Raw genomic sequence first — 19,544 nt, 5'->3', positions numbered from 1 at the left:
AGTATTGGACACCTAGGTGTTGCGGAGCATAGCTGTAGACCCCACCCCACTTCCTTCCCTTCCGTGTTATTTTGAAGCAAATCTCAGACATCATACCATCACATCCATAAACATTTCAGGACATCTCCATTGTGGACACGGCACTGAAGTATGTCAGGCCTACATCCTCAGCCTCCCAAACTGTCAACAGGCTAAGAATAAAGACAATGCAGAAGATGTCATAGGAACAACCCCAGGGTGGGTTCCCAGAAGGACACAGGTGTGGTTGACGTAAGAGATGGAGGAAAGTGCTCAGTGGATGTCTATCTTTTTAAAAAGATGGACTTTTTAAAAAGCGTAACTGAAATATGTAATACTGCTATCACACCTACAGAAAGGAATAATAATTTCTTAAAAATTCATGTGATATTTCTTTAATTTGTTGCCAACATTTCCAAATTGAGATTTTCTTCTTTCTTTCTTCTTCTCTCCCCCCTCCCTCCCTCCCTCTCCCTCTCTCTCTCTCTCTTTCTTTCTTTCATAAATGTCCTCATTTCCAGCTATTGAGAAATGGAAACTCCCCCGCTCCCGCCTCCTTGTGATATTTCCCCTCCCGCCTCCTCTCTTCTCTCTCCTTCCCGCCTCCTCTTTCTTTCTTCTTCTCTCCCCCCTCCCTCCCTCCCTCTCCCTCTCTCTCTCTCTCTCTTTCTTTCTTTCATAAATGTCCTCATTTCCAGCTATTGAGAAATGGAAACTCCAGCCATGTTGGGCTCACATTCTCCCAGGGCAGCTACTGGCTGGAGCCGACAGGTGGCTGCCTCTGTAGACAGGGCACCTCTATAGTTCCCCAGAGTCCCTCATAATGACATCAGCTCAACCCCTTTGAGCACTGGCATTTGAGACCCTGACTACCATCCAGTATCAGACACCCACACTAAGGACAGGTAGAAGTGATGCTTTCTCCCTGCCTTGATCTCCTGGTACCTTCGGAAGCCGTCAGGAGACTGGACTCTAAGCCCCCTGCCCCACTGGCTCATGACATCCCAACTCCACACAGGGATATCAGGAAAACAGAGAAAGGGGGAGCAAGGGCCTTGGGTTAGAGTATAGGGTCCTGGGTGTTAGTCTTCGCTCAGCACCCATTTCACCAACCCATCTCACAGATGGGAAAACTGAGGTCCAGAGAGGGGAGGCAAGCTGGCTGCACCCATACAGTGAGGGATGAACCTGGTCCCAAATGCTTTGCTGGAGAAGGGCTGCCTGCCTTTCTGCTGGGCAAAAAGAAGGACACTGGCTGGGAGCTGATGGGGGTGAGTGGGATGGGAGAGGGTCTCAGCTTCTCAGTCAAAGCCTAAAATTAGTGGCTGGGAAATGCTTGGCCTGAGCCCAGCAAAAATAAGAAAAAGAGGTGCTTTGTCTCTGTAGGGGGCTGCTGAGGAGGAGGGAGACAGCCCAGCTCCCAGCACCACATGAAATGGGAGCCAAACTTGTAAAATCACATCCTTTACTGACATTTATGACTCATTTGGCTGCCAAGCCCAGGAAGGTCCTATTTTGCATCCTTGCAGGAGCACTCAGCATTAGAGGTAGGCAGGTGGCGGGAGGGGGGCAGAGCCATTGCCCCCCAAGAGCTTCTCAGGCCCTATTGCAGGTATATATCTGGGGGCCCAGTGTTTTGGAAAACCCACAGACTGGATCTGGGTCCCAGGGGCCTGGCTCAGTGGATCCGTGCCCCATGGTGGGACGGGCAGTGCGTGCCAGTCCAGGTCTGGGGTGCAGCTCGGGTGCTTTCTGACTGTTTGGCCTCGGGCAGGTCGTGTCTCTACTGTCTCTGGAATCCATCCCCTTTTGACTGGGCCATCCTGACCTTTCACCTGGCAACTGGTCTCTTGTCTTCCACCCTTGTCCCCCTGCGATCTGTTCCCCACAGCCAGAGGCTTTCTTTAAAATGCAGCAGCTGCATCTAACCCTGTCACTCCCCATCACTCTGAAGATAAAGATCAAATCCTCCACCCCGCCCACTTCATCTCTCACTTTCTCCCCTCCTCTGAGTTCCAGCCATCCCACCACCTGCTGCTCCCTCCCCACTCGAGACCTTTGCCAAAAACTCCCTTCCTTCCCTCCTGTACCTGGTTAACTCCTGTGCCTGCTTCAGATCATGGCTCAGTAGTCACCTCCTCCAGAAAGCCTTCCCTGATGCCACGTCCTTCCCAAGTTGGGCCGGGTCCTTTTCCAATAGCACTTCTGTCCTCGGTGCTGGAACGCGGGCCCCCGTTTGGAGCGTGCTTGGCGCCCATGGAACATGTTTGTTGCTACATGTTTACATGACGCTTTAGTTAATCTTCCGTTAGACTGAGTTCTTAGCAGGTGGGCTGGGTTTGCCTTGTTCACCAATGTGTCCACTAGTGTTTTCGCACAGTTCCGGATGCACAGTAGGTACTCAAAAATGCTTGGTGAACGAATGTCAAATGAATATTGCCTTTTCTGAAACTCATTTTCCTCACCTGGAAAATGAGAATCCTATCCACGAACCTCAAAGGGCTACAGAGAGGATTGCAGAAAAGTACACACAGAAAGTATTTGATGAATTATTTTCTGGGGGGCAGGCAGAGACCCCAAGAAGACCTACCTTGTCAACTCTCCCCAAAGGGGCTTCTCTGACCTTCTGTACCCTGGGGACAGATTCAATGAGCACCAGGGAAAGCCAGCCTAGGAGTGGGTCTCAGCTCTGCCAGAAACCAGACTGGAGACTACAAGTCTTCCTCCTTCCTCATGGGGCCTCTGATTCAAACAGCTCCATAAAACCTCCCACTGATCGAGTGCCTAGCACTGGGCTAGAGTTTTATACATACTACCACTTTCCGATCTCGCCGCTACCCTGTGGGCGTTGAGGTGGGCGTTGAGCAGATGGATTCAGAGAGGGGAAGCAACTTGCCTAAGGCCACACAGCCAGTAATTGATGGAGCCAGAATCTGAGCCCAGGCTTCACTGTCTCCCTAGCCCGGGTTCTTGTCCTCTGCATGTGGCCGCCTTTACTTAGGGAGCTTATAAAGCAGTTTATAAAGTATATTCACTCACTCACTTAAGGTGTGCCAGACACTAGAGACATAGCAGAGAACAGGTAGACATGGGCCCTGCTCTCCTGGAACTTACAGTCCTGTGTGGGGGAGACAGACAGTAAATATGCAAGTGAGTGAATCAGATGGCTTCAGTTTTGTGAGATGTGTTGCTAAGAAAACAAAACAGGGTAACATGGCAGAAAGCGACAGGAGGGGTGTGGTGGATAGGAGCGATTTTGGGGTGGCTTGGTCTGGGAAGGCCTCTGAGGAGGTGACACTGAGCCGAGGTGGGAGGAGAGAGTTTGGCAGCATTAGTCAGGGCCTTTCTGGGCAGAGGCCCCGAGGCTGGCGCAGCTGGAGAGTGTGAGAGGGCAGCATGGAGGGACAGGGTCCTGGAGGGGGACAAAGGCGGGATCCTACTGGGCCTCCAAGGTCGTGATGAGGATTTTATTTTAAGAGTGCTGGGGTGGGGCCTAACCCAACCCAGGAGTTTATAAGATCCCCGGTTTTAAGATCCCTACGAGTTTATAAGAAGGAGGCCCAGAGGGGGCTGCTGGGGTGCGGTAGCTTGGCCCAGGGTGGTGACGCCGTGGAGAGAAGTCCTTGCGTTCGGGACGCAGCTGTGGGGCCTGAATGTTATCAGAATCGGGTGGATGGAAACTCCTCGGTGTACGCGAGAATCGCGTCTTAGGCCCATTTTGTAGAGGAGGATTGAGGCCCACGGAGGGGCTGGACTTCCTGGGAATCACCTGGGTCTCCTGACTCCCCAATTGCTATTATCGTCCCTCCCCTAGTTTTCTCTAAACCCACATAATTCCAAGTGATGCTTTCTGGTCCCTCATATCCACCCCAGGTCCTCGCAGGGTCCTCCGGGCAGCTGTGTGGCGTGCCCTCCATGCGACAAGCCGCCATGGTGGGCAGCTTTGGCACCAGAGAGACGGAATGGGGGCTTGTTGAGCTCCCCTGTTCCTGCTCTGGCCCAGGGGGCCATGGAGCGCCAGGTCTGAGTCCTAGATCTGGCACCAACTTGCCGTGTGACTTTGGACAAGTCCCAGTCCCTTTCTGGGTCTCAGTTTTCCTCCCCCGTGAATTGAGGGTGAGAGTAGTACCCACCTCAAAGATCTGTTGTGAGGCACGGACACGTTCATATGTATAAAAAGGCTCAGCACAGCCTGTTTGACGGGTGACACTCCTTAAATTTGAGCTGTTGTCATTATTATTAACCCTGCAGACCGGCAGTGGGCTCAGCTGGCAGGGGTGTCCTGTCACTTCCCATCAGCCTACCTCTCCTGCCTCTCCCATCTGCCCCTGCCCTGCCCTGGTAGCTCTGCAGCGGTCTGCAGGTGCCGGCACCTTGGAGGCAGAGAGCCAGCCAGCGTGGAGGGCGCTTCCTGGAGGGAGAGGAGCCGCTGGAAGCTGCTGTGTTTTTGGCCCGGAGCTGTGAGGGGGAGTGGGGAGGGGCGAGAACACACTCGGAAACGCAGGGACTGACAGATGGAGGAGCTGAGGATGTGAGAGACGCAGACAGACAGAGACCCGGAGTCAGGGAGGCGGGGCAGGCAGGGGAGGACGGCCGGGAAGCTGGCAGCCACAGCGCACCACGGGCTGGGCAGCAGACCAGCAGATGGACCAAGTGCCCGAGGGACCAAAAGACACAAACAGACAGACCACCGAGCAGACCCAGTATCCAACACACAGACAGAAAGATGGACGGAAAAGCAGACCCAGTATCCATAGGGACAGACAGTCTGAAGTTTCTGGCCTCTAAAGGCAGAGACAGGCCGACCCAGGATCACAGGGTCAGACTAACAGATGGACATGGTATGTGACCCATAGTCCAAGGGACAGACAGGTGGACTGACCCAGGGTCCAAGGATGAGACTGACAGTAATGGAGGAACAGATGAAGAGGCCTGACCCTGTATTCAAGGGACAGACATGATGGACAGGCTGATCTGAGCCACAGACAGACAGAGACAGGGACCCAGGGTCTGAGGTCAGACAAAGTGATGGGCCCAGGTTTGGCTGTCTGAATGGAATGAGCGCCAGGCCAGAAACCCTGACCTAGAACCAGAGACTCAGGGTGACTCGGGAACAAAGAACAGGAGTGAGACAGGGTGACCCAGATGCTTGGCCCAGAAGCTTCCTGGCTTTTCAGGAACGTAGGGTCCCCCCATCCTTCTCCCCTCCTTCCGCCCACTAGAGAGGAGACTCTGAACTCTGAGGGATGCTGGGAGGTTCCTGGGTCAGGAGAGGAAACCAGGCCTGGGGAGAGGGAGTGAGCTCCCATTCATTTCTTGACCCTGTCCCCTGCTCGTGGAGGCACTGCGTCCAGAAGAGACAGCCCTTTGGATCTCTGAGCCGAAGGATTTCACACCCTACTGCTGGCTTCCCCCCTCCTGTCTAGGCTTGGCCTCTATGCACCCAACCCCGGCCCCAATGACGCACACTTATCTGCTCTTCCACTTTCTTCCGGGACAAGCTGCTTCTCCAAGCACAAGGCTGAGAGTCAGTAAATTAGATCCAAAATCGCTCAGTGCCTGTTTCCTCATCTATAAAATACAGGTAGCAAAAGTTGCCTGTTAGGTTAAAGGCACTGACGGCAGTGCCTGGCTTGTACCCGGCCTCAGGCAGTTTAAGTCTGAGAGCTGTTAGAAGAGGGAAGGCCTGGCTACCTGGAGGTGCATCAGGGAAGGCTTCCTGAAGGAGGAAGGACAGAAGTGAGTCAGCAAGGGCAGGAGGAGCCTGTGAGGTGTACTTGCTCTTTGCAAACTCAGGCACAGAATCCCCAGGGCCCTTCCAGGTCAGGAGGGAAACACACACATAGACTCACATGTACTCATTCAACAAATATTAATTGAGTGCCTACTATATGCAGTGATGCTGGGGACACAGTGGTGACCAAGACAGACAAGGTACCTGCCTTCACGGATCCACAGTGGTAGAATAGAAAATATATAAATAAATGAGGTTATTTCATTCCGTATGTTAAGAAGAAAATAAGACAGGATGGTACGGTAGACTGGAGTGACTTGGCAAGGGCGAAGCTGCCAACATGGCCTGGGTGGCGTAGGAGGCCTCTCTAGGAAGGTGACATGTGAGCGGGTGAGGAGCCCGCCACAGGCGGAGCTGGGGAAGGGGTGTTGCAGGCAGAGCGAGCAGCAAGTGCAAAGGTCCTGAGTCAGTGCATCTGGAGTGTCGGGAACACAAGGGACAGTGGTTTGAGATGAGGTAAGAGAAACAGACAGAGCCAGATGGTTTCGGGCCTGCGAGCCAAGGGGAGAAGCTGGGGTTTTATTCCAAGAGTGATGGGAGGCCCTGGGAAGGTTTTACGAAGGGGAATGACATGATCTGACAGGTTTTAAAAATATCCCGCTGGTTGCCATGTGGAGAATGGACCGTAGGGAGGTGGCAGTGGGTGCAGGGAGCCCACACAGAAGGTCGATGTGGCCACTAGGCAGGAGAAGATGGTGGCCTGCACCAGATGGTGGGTGCATTTTGGAGAAGAGCAGATATACAACCACCCCAAGTCCGATTCTCTGAGAGGGGGTGTCTTCCTCTCGAGTGAAGATCAAAGTTGTCCCAACTTCCTTTCAAACAGTGGGAGAGGTGGGATAAGGTGGACTTCCTGGAGGAGGCTTCAAGAGAGGTTGCTCAGTGGTCAGGAGGAAGCAGAGGCCTCCACCCAGTGTATGCACCCGCTCTCCACGTGCACATCCCTCTGCAGTTCATAAATCATTTTTAAGGTCCATCACCCCACTTAACGCTCAGAATAAGGAGAAAAATAAGGCTCAGAGAAGCAGAGAAACTACCCAAGGCCACACAGCAGGTCCAGGACAGGGCTGGGAAGTGAACCTACAAGCCTAGCATATACATTGTCATCTCACCTTTCTGATCCTCACCCCGGTGGCTGTGATGTAGGCAGATGGAAAATGCCAGCCCCATTTTAGAGACGGGGAAACTGAGGGCCATGGAAATTAGGTTGCATGTCCTGGGCAGGACTGTTTTAGGACTCTTGTGGGCCCCACATCTATCAAGCATATTAAAATGGAGCCACATCAAACATCAAATGTAAATTATATATAACCAGATAAAAGCCAAATTGCAGTTGACTGACTGACATCATGTTCTGTTTTGCAGACATTTAATTAAACATTTATTAATTTTGATTCTGTAGTTTTTCCCTGTGTTTTGGAGCCAATTTTTTTTTTTTTCAGGCTTCAAACATTTTCCTAGGCCCATGAAAATCTCAAAAACCCTTGGCAGCGAGCATTAGTGCCGGCTGGAAAGAACGGCCAGTTTTGGTCCTGTTGCCAAAAGGGGCAGAGTGAGGCGAAACCCAAGCCTTTCATCCCGGACTGCAGTGTGGTCCTTCCACACTCCCGGGTGACCCGACATTCCTGGCCTCCCTCTTCCCCTCCCCCATGGCTGCTCCTGCCCACAGGGCCCTGGGCTGTGTGAGCCCTTTGTCTGGGGTTGGCTGGGAGCTGGCAGAAGAGGAGGCAGGAGTGGGCGGGGAGGTGGGCAGGCGGCCTGTCAGGTGCTGATGGATGCTGGCTGGGGGCCGGGGCCTCCCTCATGCTGACCCGGGCCCGGAAACAGATGGTCTTGCAGCCTGAGAGAAACTTCCAGGGTGTCACCCTCCCCCAACTCCCCAGGCCCCTTCACATTAGACCAGCTGGTCTCTCCTTCCCATGCAAAGCCAGAGCCGAGCGAACCCGGAAGGAAGTGGAAATGGGGTGGAGGGGAGAGGGCGGCTGGGAAGGTGGCCTGTGTTCTAGGCCCCTCGGAAGCTCTGGGGGCCACCCTGGTCCCTCCCCTAGCCCCTTACCTCTGGCCACCTCCAGATCTGCTCTCTGTCCCTTCTCCATCCCCTGCCTTAGCTCAGCCCTGTCATTCCAGGGCTGGACCAAACCCCGTCCTCTCCTGGCTTTCCTCCAAGCCAGCCTCCAGAGCGAGCTTTCTAAGCTACTGAGCTGATCACAGCACCCCTGGTTCCGGGATGGAATTCAGATTTAGAATAAAATCTGAACTCGTCAGTCCAGAATTCGATGCCCTTCACGATTCTAGTCTGCTTACGCCCCTGCCCATGGAAACCCCCCTATCCAAGCCCGGAAAACCACTGGCCATTCCCCTAACAGGCCGTGTTCTCTCAGGCTGTTGTGCCTCCGCATCGCCGGTTCTTCCGCCTGGAACGCCCTTCCACCTCTTGTCTGCCTCCCAATGCCAGGCCATGCTTTAAAGCTGACATCAAACGTTTCTTCCTCTGGGAAATCTTCCCTGACCCCCTCCCCCAGGTAAAGTTACTCTTCTCTTCTCTGGGTTCCAAAGCATCTTTCACCTCGTATCTTGTCTGTCTCCCATGGAACTGTGAGATACACAAGGGCACGACGCCTGGCACAGAGCAGGTGGTCAAAATACACCTGCTCCGAGAATGAATGACTCTGGCTGCAAGGATCCTCGTATGTCCAGCAGGCAGGGGCCCAGGCAATGGGAGATACAGGGAGACAAGTTTCTGCTCATCGGAAGAAACACAATCCAGCCCTGCAGTTGCTCAGAAGCCGAGGGCCCTGCCTCCCGAGGTAGGGACTCCCTGTCTCAGGAAGTACGGGAGCAGTGGGTGTAGACGCACCATACTGGACATTGCCAAAGGAATTCCAGTGTGGCAGGGGAGAGTTGGACTGAGGGGCCTTTGATTTCCCAAGTCAGCTTCTGAGGGAACAGCCCCCTTCCCCAGCCTGGGTGCCAATCCTGTAACATATCGTGTTGAGAGTGTGCCTACACCACCATCAGTTGGTGCCAGAAGGAGCCAGGGATGGGGAAGAGGGCCCTAAATGAGATGTTCCTGGCCACGTTTTGAGGGGAGAGTCTGGGTCCCAGAATATTAGCTCTGAAAGGATTTCCAGATTTATCAAGTCCATCCCTTTCATTGGCAGATGAAAAAACTGAGGTTCTGAGAAGGCCACACAGCTGCTAAGACTAGGATACTTACTTGGGGAGACTCTGAGTATCAGTTGGTCCCAAATTCCAGGGAGCACTGTGATTCTTCCCTTGGGCTGGCAGCACACAGTGAATAGAGTTGGTCCCCTGGTTCCCAAATAATGTCCTGGAAATGCCAGCACTTCACATCTGGGAGTAGACCCCTAGATCCCTGACTCCCCAATTTCAGATTCAGGCAATAGGGTCACTGAATCTGTATTCAGATTGTCCCCCAGGTTTCCTGGGGAAGCCACTTTTGGATGAGACCTCTATGGGGGCTCTGAGACATCTGTGTGGACAGGTCCCTTCTCATCCTACATGGGCACCGCACTTTACAGTATGCAAAGGTTCTTTTCATCCATGTAATCCTCACAGCCACTTTGCGAGGGATTAACTAGGGCTCAGAGAGGGTCTTGCTCAAGATCACAGAGCAAATTACAAGCAAAGTCAGGAACTGAACTCAGGAGTTCAGAGTCCCTTCCATACCCCCTATAGGGTAGCTGAGTTCCATTCAGGTCAGCAAATCTGCAATCATGCACACATTCATTCATTCAGCGCACTTGGACTGAGCACTGACTTTGTGCTAAGAACTGAAGATGCAGCAGTTAGCAAGCCAACCTAGTCGTTCTCAGGGTGCATGCATAATCAGGCAGTCACAATCCACTGTGACAAGTGCTAGATTAGAGGAAAGCCTGGGAGAGGCACTACCCCAGGTGGAGGGTGGTCAGCGGAAGCTTTCTGGAGGAAGTCACGTTTAAAAGCTGACACTCAGAAGAGAAGCAAGAGTCATCCAGGTTTGAGGCTGGGGTGGGGTTAGGGGACAGGGCAGGGTGTTCCAGGCAGAGGGAACAAGATGTGCAAAAGCTCAGTGATGGGTGAGTCGTTGAGAGCTCTGGAACCTGTGACGGGAACAGAGTAGCCATGAAGAGCTGTGAAGTCTGTTTGGAGAAGTGGCACCAGAGGATGCAGCGAAGTCTCCAATGGCAGGAGAAAGTGTCTATGAGCAACTTCCATGTGCCCTATGGTGAGAACTGGACACAGAGGTGAGGTCGGGGAACAGGCCAGGAAGCTGCTGGTGGCAACAGAACTGGGGCTATCACCAGGAACAAGGGACTGTCCCTGAAGGAACCTATGTGAGCAAAACTTCATGGCTTACAGTGTGAGGCAGTGTGCCTACTGGTTAGCGTGTGGGCCCTGAGGCCAGACTGGCTGGGTTTGAATCCTGGTTTCACTGCTTCCTAGCTGTATGACTTTGGATAGATGACATACCTCTGGGTCTCAGTTTGCTCATCTATAAAATGGGGGTGATAATAGGGCTCTTGTAAGTTCAGGGCACTCTCAGGTGTCAATAACCCTGCAAGGAAAGCAGGCCCCAACCCATTATGGAAATAATGACGATACCACGGCATCAAAGGCTAGCTTCGTGTGCGTACTTCGAGCTAATGAGCCCACTTAGTGCTCCCTCAAAGCTCCACGAGGCGACCCTTTCCATATGCTTATTTTGCAGCTGAGGAAACAGGCTCAAGGCAGAGTGACGTGCCCCCTGCGCCTGCTGGGTGGCTCCGGGCGGGTGGGACGGGCGAGCGGAACGAGGCGCGGGAGCTGAGCCCCTGAGCACCGCGTCCCTCCTGCAGGTACCTGCGCGCCCTGTACCTGGGGCTGCAGAGCCGCTGGCGCGGGGAGCGGCTGCGGCGCCACTTCTACTGGCGGATGCTGTTCGAGAGCGCCGACGTGAGCATGCTGCGCCTGCTGGAGACCTTCCTGCGCAGCGCGCCGCAGCTCGTGCTGCAGCTCAGCCTGCTGGTGCACCGCGGCGGCGCGCCCGACCTGCTGCCCGGTGAGCCCCGTCCGCCCCTTCCCTCGCGCCGCCGCCCCATCCGCCCTTTCTCCCCGCGTCACGCCCCCTGGGGGGTGCCCTGTGCGCCGCCCACCTCGGGGCCCACCCAGTCCGGGCTTGGAGAGGCCCGCCCTTCTGCCCTCACCATCCTCCAGCCACTGAAGAGTCCCCCGTGTCCCCTCCGATGGCCCACTTACCCCAGAGTGAGGATGGACCTGGCCTCTCCGCTCTCTCGCCACCCCTCAAGCCCTCTGGGTGCTGCCCGGTCCCCTCCTCCCTTCCCCATTGCCAGAGCCGACCAGACCCCATTGTGGCGAGTCTAAATAGGCCCTTCACCCCATCAACACCCCTTAGACCCTCTGGGCAATCCTCCGCCCCTTCATTCCCCATACTGTCCTAAGCCCAGCTTGCATCTCCTGGGGACCCCACTGCCTCACAGACCTGCCCAATCTCCATCAGTTTCCAGAGAACCTGTCCATCTACCCCTTCGCTGGGGGCCCTGGGGCCTTGCCCTTCGGTAACAGACAGACCAGGCCAACCCCCACCCCGCCTCGATGTCCTGTCTTCCTGAAGCACTCCATGTTCTCCCCACCCAGACCCTGCCCAGCCCACCCTCAGTGTCCCCCAAGGCTCTATTTCCATGCCTCAGGCCCCCTGGGGATCCTTTGCCCCAAATACTGGGTCCCAATCACAACTCTTCGCACCTTGGTTCTCCTCCCCACACCCCACCTCATCCTGGGGGCCACTTCTTCTAACGGTCCCCTCCTGGCTCCTCCATGCCCTAACCGTGACCCCCTCTTCACCTCCTCTCCCACACCCAGAGTCCTGGACCCTAATTTCCTACCCTCCCACCAAGACCCCTGCACCCTACCAGCCCCGTGCTAGGGTCCTAGACGTGACCCTTATGGAGACCGAATTACCCGTCTCCCATCTCCCTTTATGCTCCCACCGCCACAGAAGCACCCAGTCCCGCATGCTCTTCATCGCCGCTCTCGAAGCCTCCCCAGACCTTCCCCACACCCCTACTGATCCACAGACCCTCCCCTCACACCTCCTCGAAACCCAGCTCCTGACCCAGAACCCTCCCCCTCTCCCCAGACCCCAACCCAAACCCACCCCTAACCCAGCCCACCCCGCCCCCGCCCTGTCTCCACAGCCCTCTCCACCTCCGCCTCCCTTGTGTCCCTGGCCTGGACACTGGCCTCCTACCAGAAGGTGCTGCGGGACTCGAGGGACGACAAGCGGCCACTGTCCTACAAGGGCGCGGTGGCCCAGGTGCTGTGGCACCTGTTCACCATTGCAGCCCGCAGTCTGGCCTTTGCGCTCTTCGCCAGCGTCTACAAGCTCTACTTTGGCATCTTCATCGTGGCCCACTGGTGTGTCATGACCTTCTGGGTCATCCAGGGGGAGACGGACTTCTGCATGTCCAAGTGGGAGGAGATCATCTACAACATGGTGGTGGGCATCATCTACATCTTCTGCTGGTTCAACGTCAAGGAGGGCCGCAGCCGCCACCGCATGGCCCTCTACTACTGCATCGTCCTGCTGGAGAACGCCGCGCTCACCGGCTTCTGGTACTCCAGCCGCAACTTCTCCACCGACTTCCACTCGCTCATCCTGGTCTGCGTGGTGGCCTCCAGCTTTGCACTGGGCATATTCTTCATGTGTGTCTACTACTGTCTCCTGCACCCCAACGGGCCCATGCTGGGTCCCCAGGCACCTGGCTGCATCTTCCCACGGTCCCCAGGGTCCTGTGGCCCACCAACCGATGCTGTCACAAGTCCCCCAAGGTCCCTGCCAAGGACTACAGGCGCTGAGCGGGATGGGCCCTCAGTGGGGGGCGAGCGAGCGGGAACCCCCACGCCACCTGTCTTCCAGGTGCGGCCTGGCTTGCCTCCCACACCAGTGGCCCGCGCCTTGCGGACAGAGGGGCCTGTCATTCGGATTGACTTGCCTCGGAAGAAGTACCCAGCATGGGATGCCCATTTTATTGACCGCCGGCTCCGGAAGACCATTCTGGCACTGGAGTACTCCTCGCCTGCCACGCCCCGGTTGCAGTACCGGAGCGTGGGGATCTCCCAGGAGCTGCTGGAGTATGAGACCACAGTGTAGGCTACGGTCTCCCCCCAAAAAAGGGACAGACTTGGCTGACCCCACATCAGCCACAGTATTGAGCCCGGAATGTCAGGGCCACCAGGCTACAGGGGAGTGGTTCTCCTGGTCCAAGGGTAGAGTGGCCCCTGCTATTAGGTTCTTGCAAGGGAGGGGACAGCCTTGTGGAGGACCCAGCCCTAGGCCCCATTTTCAGCCCTGTGGCCCATTCCCTAGATTCCCCTGAACCAGGGCCCAGGGAACCAACTGGTGCTACACTCCTCATGAGCTGCCCTGCTTTCATGGGGCCCCACACCCTCTCCCCTGCCTGGCGTTGCCCATGTGTCACCCCTGCTGGTCCTGCCAGAGAAAGGCACTGTCTGGGGTCTATGACCTAGACCTTGTGCTCCTCAGGGGGGTGTGGGCAGAGTTGGGAGGAGATCTCTGAGAAGGATGGCGGAGGCCGCGGAAGGTGTGGGGTGGGGTTGGAGCATCTTGGGGACAGGGATGGCGCAGTGCCTGCAGGGTCTGAGGCCTAGAGCCAGGGCAAGAAGGGAGCTGAAGGAGGGAGTTGGGGTGGGGTGGGGTGTTGGGGGTGGGGGGCTGGCAGTGCTAGACATGGACAGAAGAAAGAACCCCAGGGGTTCAGCTGGGCAGAGCAAGAGGGACGGAAGACTTGGGGGAGGGGAACGTGCAGTCCACAGCATGGAGAATAGGGACAGTGACTCCTCAGGAGACACGCTTTGTTGTGGGCTCTGTCATGGATGAGGTTCCAGGCACCTCTGGTGAAATGTTTCAAGGAGCCATTCTTTGTTCTAGATGAGCATCTGGAACATTTCTTCTAGGTAAAGGTCTTGAACACAGCAGATAAAATGTCTAGGAAGATCTCTGGGCTCGAGTATAGATAATATTCTAGTCATTTAGCAGAGGAACTGTTTTAGAGGCATGCTTAGTTCTAGATTAAGTTCTAGAACATTCAGCTGATAAAATGTCCTAGGGGGTGGCTCTGATCTGCATTCTGTTATGAAGGGTGGGGACATGGAGCCCTGCTGCTCTGTGGTGGGGGATGCTAGCTCCTGCTATTACCAGGGGAGGGGCTCTGGAATCCAGTGTGAATGGAATATTTTAGGAATGGGTGCTCCAATTCTAGACTTTTGGGGCTTATGGGAGCTGTAGGCCCCTGTCCACCTTGGTTCACAGCCATCTTTCTAAAAGGAAATTGTCCGCAGAACCCCTGAGACATTTCAGCTGCCAACTGGTTTCTAGATAGGAAAAAATAGCTCTGGGGACGTGACATGAATCCTGGCTCTCAGCCACCCTGCAGATGGGGCTCCCTGGGGTGGCATCTGGGAAACTGACTTGTTTTGCCTCAGATCCTACAACTCCCCAGGACCTGTGGTCCATTCCCATGGCCCAAACATCTCAGGGTGCCCATGGGACCACTTACCCAGGGCTCCTCCCCCCACCTGTGACAGCCAGTCCTGGATGGGGGTGGGGAAGAAGACAGTTCCATGGGGTGAGGGGACAGAGCCTCTAGGCAGAGCTTGGAACCTCCTCCACGCTCCCCCATGCCAACTAAGGTTGGCAGGGGACGTCAAGGACAGACACAGACCTGGGCTGGGGTGAGGTGGGCCATGAGAATCCTAGACTATGCAAATTAGAGGGTGCTTCGCCCTTCCTGGTTCAGTCTGTCTTGGTTACAGATGGGAAACAGGCCCAGAGTGGCAGCTGCTCCCACAAGGTCCCAGACTCTGGGCTGTCCCATCAAAAGGTGTTGGGTAATGGTGACTTTTCTGGGGATGCACGGAGAGGGCCACATTCAAGGTGCAGGGGAAGCCCAAAGGCAGAGAGGGTAGGACTGCATACATGTACACAAACAAGCACACATCACACCTGTGATACAAGTCACTCCCCAGCCTGGCACACAGGCCAAGATGGTGCGTGCATCCCTGTTGCCAACACATAAAGAACGCTTTTCCTTCTTTCTTCTACTTCCCTGGTCCCTAAGAAGCCTCAAGAGTGATGCGTGGTGGGAGAAGCCCAAGGCTGACCCAGGCCAGCTCTGGGGGGTTCATCCACTTTCTGTGTCCTTTGCCCAAATCTGGCTGAATTCCATGGCCTTGCACACGTGGGGCAAAGCCTTGTGAGACGGGAGCTTTGAAGACGTGGACCCCGCCCCAGCTGACTATTTCTCCAGGGCCGACTGTGTGCTAGGAATTTTCACCTTGTGTCATTTCACTTACACCCTCCCCTGCCCGCAACATCCCTACAAGAGAAGCGTTATCAACCCATCTTACAGATGGGGAAACTGAGGCCCAGAGAGGTGGCATGAGGGTCACCCTTGGCAAGTTACTTTACTCCCCAGGGTCCTAGAATGGCCTGTCTGGCTGCTCCAACATCTTAGAAGAAAAAGTTAGACATGTCCCAGCTGGGCGCTGGGAGTCCTTTACAGCTCCAGGAGACTCCGGAAGAACCAGGCAGCAGGAGCTGACTGTGCTTGCCCTGGCAGCCACGGCCCGCCCCAGCCCCCACACCTTCTCAATCCTGCGCAGCCTTCCCTCAGGGCCTGTCTGCAAGGACATCTGAGCACCAGAAATGGCCACAGTCCAAGGGCGAGAGAAGAAGGCTGCAGGCACCTGCTCCTGCTTCTCACCCTTGGGAAAGTCTTAAGGACGCCGCACCCAGGAGCTCAGCACTCTGTCCCTCCCAGGCCTGAGGACCCCCTCTCTGCTGGCTGGTCGCTTTGTTCCACTGGGATAGAGGAGTCAGATGAGAGAGGACCCATCCCTTAGAGCGGTTGTTTTGTTTTCCTTTCTATTACATAAGCTACCTCAGCGGTCTCTCTCTTCCCTGCCAGAATAGGACTCCTGGGTCCTCAGCCCCCGGTTCCCTGTCCCCCACCCCAGTCTGGATGCTCAGTCCTTCCCAGAATCTGTACAGGGTTCTTGTTGCCCAGAGTGTCCCTTAGGGTTCCCTAAGCCACCTGCCCTCCACATCCGTTATACAGGAGAAAGCGAGACTCAGAGAGGGTCATGCGCTTGCCCGAAATCACACAGGAAGAGTCAGTGGCAGTTAGGATTTTCCTGGGGATGAGACATGGTTGGGTGCGTCTTAATTTTGTGAGGAACAGAAGAGAACAGGACACTCTGGGTACCGAACATGGCAGGCCCTGTCCTCAGTATCTCTAACTCCAGGAAACCAGTGTCCCCATTTCCAGGGCAGACTTCTGCCTCCCTGTTCTCTTGAGCTCCCACCCTGGAACTGACCCCCAGGCTGCTGTGTTCCCCAAACCTCTCCAAGCACCACACACCCCTCATGGCACCCACGCACTGACATACCATGTGCCTTGTAACTGTCACCCCAGCTGAGCAGCGCCGACCTCCACCCCTCCCCAGGAGGGGCTCCCCACCAAGGGAGGCTTGCTTGGTCCCCTCCTCTCATCTGCTCATTCTTGTGTCTCCCCAAAATCTGCCTTACCCACAGCCGGCTACACTTGTGTCCCATAGAGGCATGTCATCCAGGAGAGTTGGAGAAAGCAGAGGGCAGGGAGGGTGAGGCCTAGGGAACATCTAGGTCTCTGGGTAAGGGCCGGGGATGGGCTGGGAATATCCAGGGAAGGTCTTGCCTGGCAGCCCAAAGCCCTCCAAAGTACTGAAGTTCTGCAGGTCCTTCCCTTGGGCCTGGAGTCCACAGAAGCCTCAGACAGTGAGGAGAAGGTTTTCTGGGGCTGGGGGTACATGGGTTGCAAACTCAAATGCCTCAAGGTAATGAAAATAAGAGAAATGGAGGTGCCATACAATAGGGAGTGGTGGGGACTGTGGCAAACATGAGAGTATGTGTCCTGCCTATAGGCACTAAAATTCAAATTTTGGGAAAACGCTTTGCTGGCCAAACTACCCACTCATATTTGGCCTACAGGTCCCCAGTGTGAGATGTCTGGTTGAAAATGTTGAGAAGGCTCTGGGGAGTCCTGCGGAATCTGAAATCCCCCTGGGGTAGTCAGGGACAGAGGCCCTGGCTCCCTCCCCCTGAGACTTCACTAGTCCAACCCTAAATCCCCACCACCTGGCCCTCTGAGAGCTGACCCCCTGCCCTCTCGGCTGAAAAGGGGAGGGAAGTCTAGGAGTCCACAGGGTCCTGGGTTTGGGAACCATCATCTGATAAGGGCTACAGCGCCCCCCCCACCCCAGTGCCTCAGGAGTTTAGAGGCTGGACTTCTCCAGCTTGGGGCCCCTTGTTAGAGGGAACCTGCATTGGGTGAGAGAGAGCAGGTGCAGGATGAGGCCTGAAAGCCAGGACCCAACTGCCCCATGCTGTGCTGGCCCCTGCCACCTTTGGCACCTGTCTCCCTCCCAGTTTGAGCTGGGGTAGGGCCTGGAGTGGGGGTGGGGCTGTCAATTTCTGTATTGAAGTGCTTTGTGCTGTCTCCATAGAAGGGACTGAGTGAGTGCCAAGCCGCATGGGCAGCAGTGGGGATAGGACCTGAGTCCCCCTTCCCAACCAGAGAGATTACTTCTGAGAGCCTGGGGCTGGAGAGAAAAGGGACTGCAATGTGCCATCCTGGTTGGGGAGGGGGCTAGGACATTCCTGGGTCGTTGGTCGCTGGGGTAGAGGTGAGGGGAGGAAGGACTCTGCAGCAGGAAATTGTGGGAGTGGAGAGGAAGGCACAGTCCAGGCATGGCCTGGTTCCTGGAGGCAGAGAACTCCCCAGGGGACAGAGGGGTCACCCCTTGTGCTTGGTTTCTTGCACCCTTCCCTTCTCACGACAAGGAGGGGGCTGCCCTCTCCTCGGCAACCCTGGCCTTTATTCTATGCACAATTGCTGTAAGAGCACCCCCAGGCCAGGCTGAAGGGGTGGGGGCCCAGGGGCACCTGCAATAATCTCAGAGTGGAGAGTACCCTGGGACAAAGAGGGGGTAAGAAAGGCACCAGGTGGGAAAAGGATATTCCTCCATCTCCCTCTCCCCCAAATCCCACCAGACTTACTAATGACCCTCCTCCCGCCTGTCTCCATTGGGCTAAACCACCAAATTTGGGGGGCCTCATATAAACACAGCCCCCAACCCCACTGGTTTTCCGAATCAGTCATGAAATAGCTGGAAGAAATCGCCATGATTCCCAAAGCCATCTCTTATTATTTTCTTCCCTGAGGACCCTACGGTTTGGGAGATTTTTCTCCCAAACAAGCCTCATTTCTTAAAAAAGAATTCATTTTCCCACATTAAATTAACTCAAGCTGAGCTTCTGATTGCAGATAAATGCTGCCGAAGCTTCAAGTTAGCTTCTAGGGCTCAAGGGTGGGAAATGTTTGTGTTGTATTGGATTGCTTAATGCAGAATTCTCAAAAAGCACTCATGGGCCCCCATTCCTGCCTTCATGGACCCTCCGGGGCTGGGACCCCATGTTGAGAATCAGTAATTTAGTCATCTAATGTCTCTTTTGACTGAAGGGGCAGGCCCAGAGACAGGAGGCAGCCACTCCAAGGTCACACAGCAAGTTGGTGGCGGGCTGGGACCAGAACCCAGTACCTTTGGGGATCCCACCAGAACACCCCCAGCCCTGATCCCCCACTCCACTCTTTCTCCCCAACCCCAGGAATCACTAGCCATGCCTGAGAGGCTGATTTCCTCTGTCAGCACAATTCCAAGTGATTCTTCCTCCATGTTGTCGCCTCCCTCCCTAATCAGCCCCATCCACCTGTTTCCTATTCCCGGTCCCCCCACCTGGTATTTACTACATCTGTGCCATCCCCAGTCCCTCCACCCCCACTGCCCCTCTGCGCTTCCCCCAGGACGGGGAGTGGGCTTCAAGCTGGGGGCTTCTGTACTGAGACTCTTTTGTACACCACAAACTTTTTGTATATTTTTAATTTTGCTGCAACATGAGATATTAAAATTCATTTCAGTACATGCTGCTTGTGTGCTGTTGTTTTGGTTGTCCTGGGCCAGGGGAAGGAGGGATAGGAAGGGTACCACCTGCCACAATCTCTGTGGCCCCTTTAAGAGAGAAAGACCTTTGTCTGGGAGAGGGCGGGACATGACACAAATTTCCCTGTTGATTGGACAGTGTCTCAATCTATCAACCAGAATCCTGGGGCCACAAATTTGAGGAATTACCTCCAAACTCATTTTACAGACAAGGAAAAAAAGAGATGAGGGGTGGGGACCTACTTGTCAGAGGTCACAGAATGGGTCTATGACAAAATCAGCGCCCAAATCGAAGTTCCTAACTCCACTAAAAACAAATATTTATTGCATACTATGTGCCAGGCAAAGTTCTAGGCACAGCAAACAAGGAAGATATGAAACAGGAGTTACGTCATGGAGGGTATTGCCTCCAAAAGGTCCCCTGCCTCCAGGGTTTCCAGTCTCTAATCCAGTGGTTCTCAAACTTCGAAGTGCATCGGAATCACTCAGGAAAGAGGGGGGATGTTTTAAATGCAGAATTCCCATCTCCGTAACCAGGGGGGTGGATCGAACATGCCTGGGAATCTGCACTTTAAAAGTTCTCCAGGGGATTCTGGTGCAAGAGGGTCTGAGGACTCCACTTTGAGGACCACTATTTTAATGCATCCTCCACAGATCTGATCACGAAATTTCC

The 19,544-nt window shown here is 55.0% G+C and overlaps 1 protein-coding gene across 1 annotated transcript in view; it reads left to right on the top strand.

Moving 5' to 3' along the window:
• Window positions 1-13,943, top strand: part of XKR7 (XK, Kell blood group complex subunit-related family, member 7) — a 23,918-nt gene extending 9,975 nt beyond the window's left edge. Inside the window, exons 2-3 of the mRNA XM_012637742.1 lie at window positions 10,651-10,853; window positions 12,010-13,943. Coding sequence (XP_012493196.1) covers window positions 10,651-10,853; window positions 12,010-12,965 — 1,159 coding nt within the window. The 3' untranslated portion in view covers window positions 12,966-13,943. The remainder of the gene's footprint in view (window positions 1-10,650; window positions 10,854-12,009) is intronic.
• The last annotated feature ends 5,601 nt before the right edge of the window (window positions 13,944-19,544 follow it).

This window comes from Propithecus coquereli, unplaced genomic scaffold (genome assembly GCF_000956105.1).
Source record: "Propithecus coquereli isolate 6110/MARCELLA unplaced genomic scaffold, Pcoq_1.0 Scaffold122, whole genome shotgun sequence".
In the NCBI taxonomy this organism is placed as follows: Eukaryota; Metazoa; Chordata; class Mammalia; order Primates; family Indriidae; genus Propithecus; species Propithecus coquereli.
This window is presented reverse-complemented; position numbering and strand designations above follow the sequence as displayed.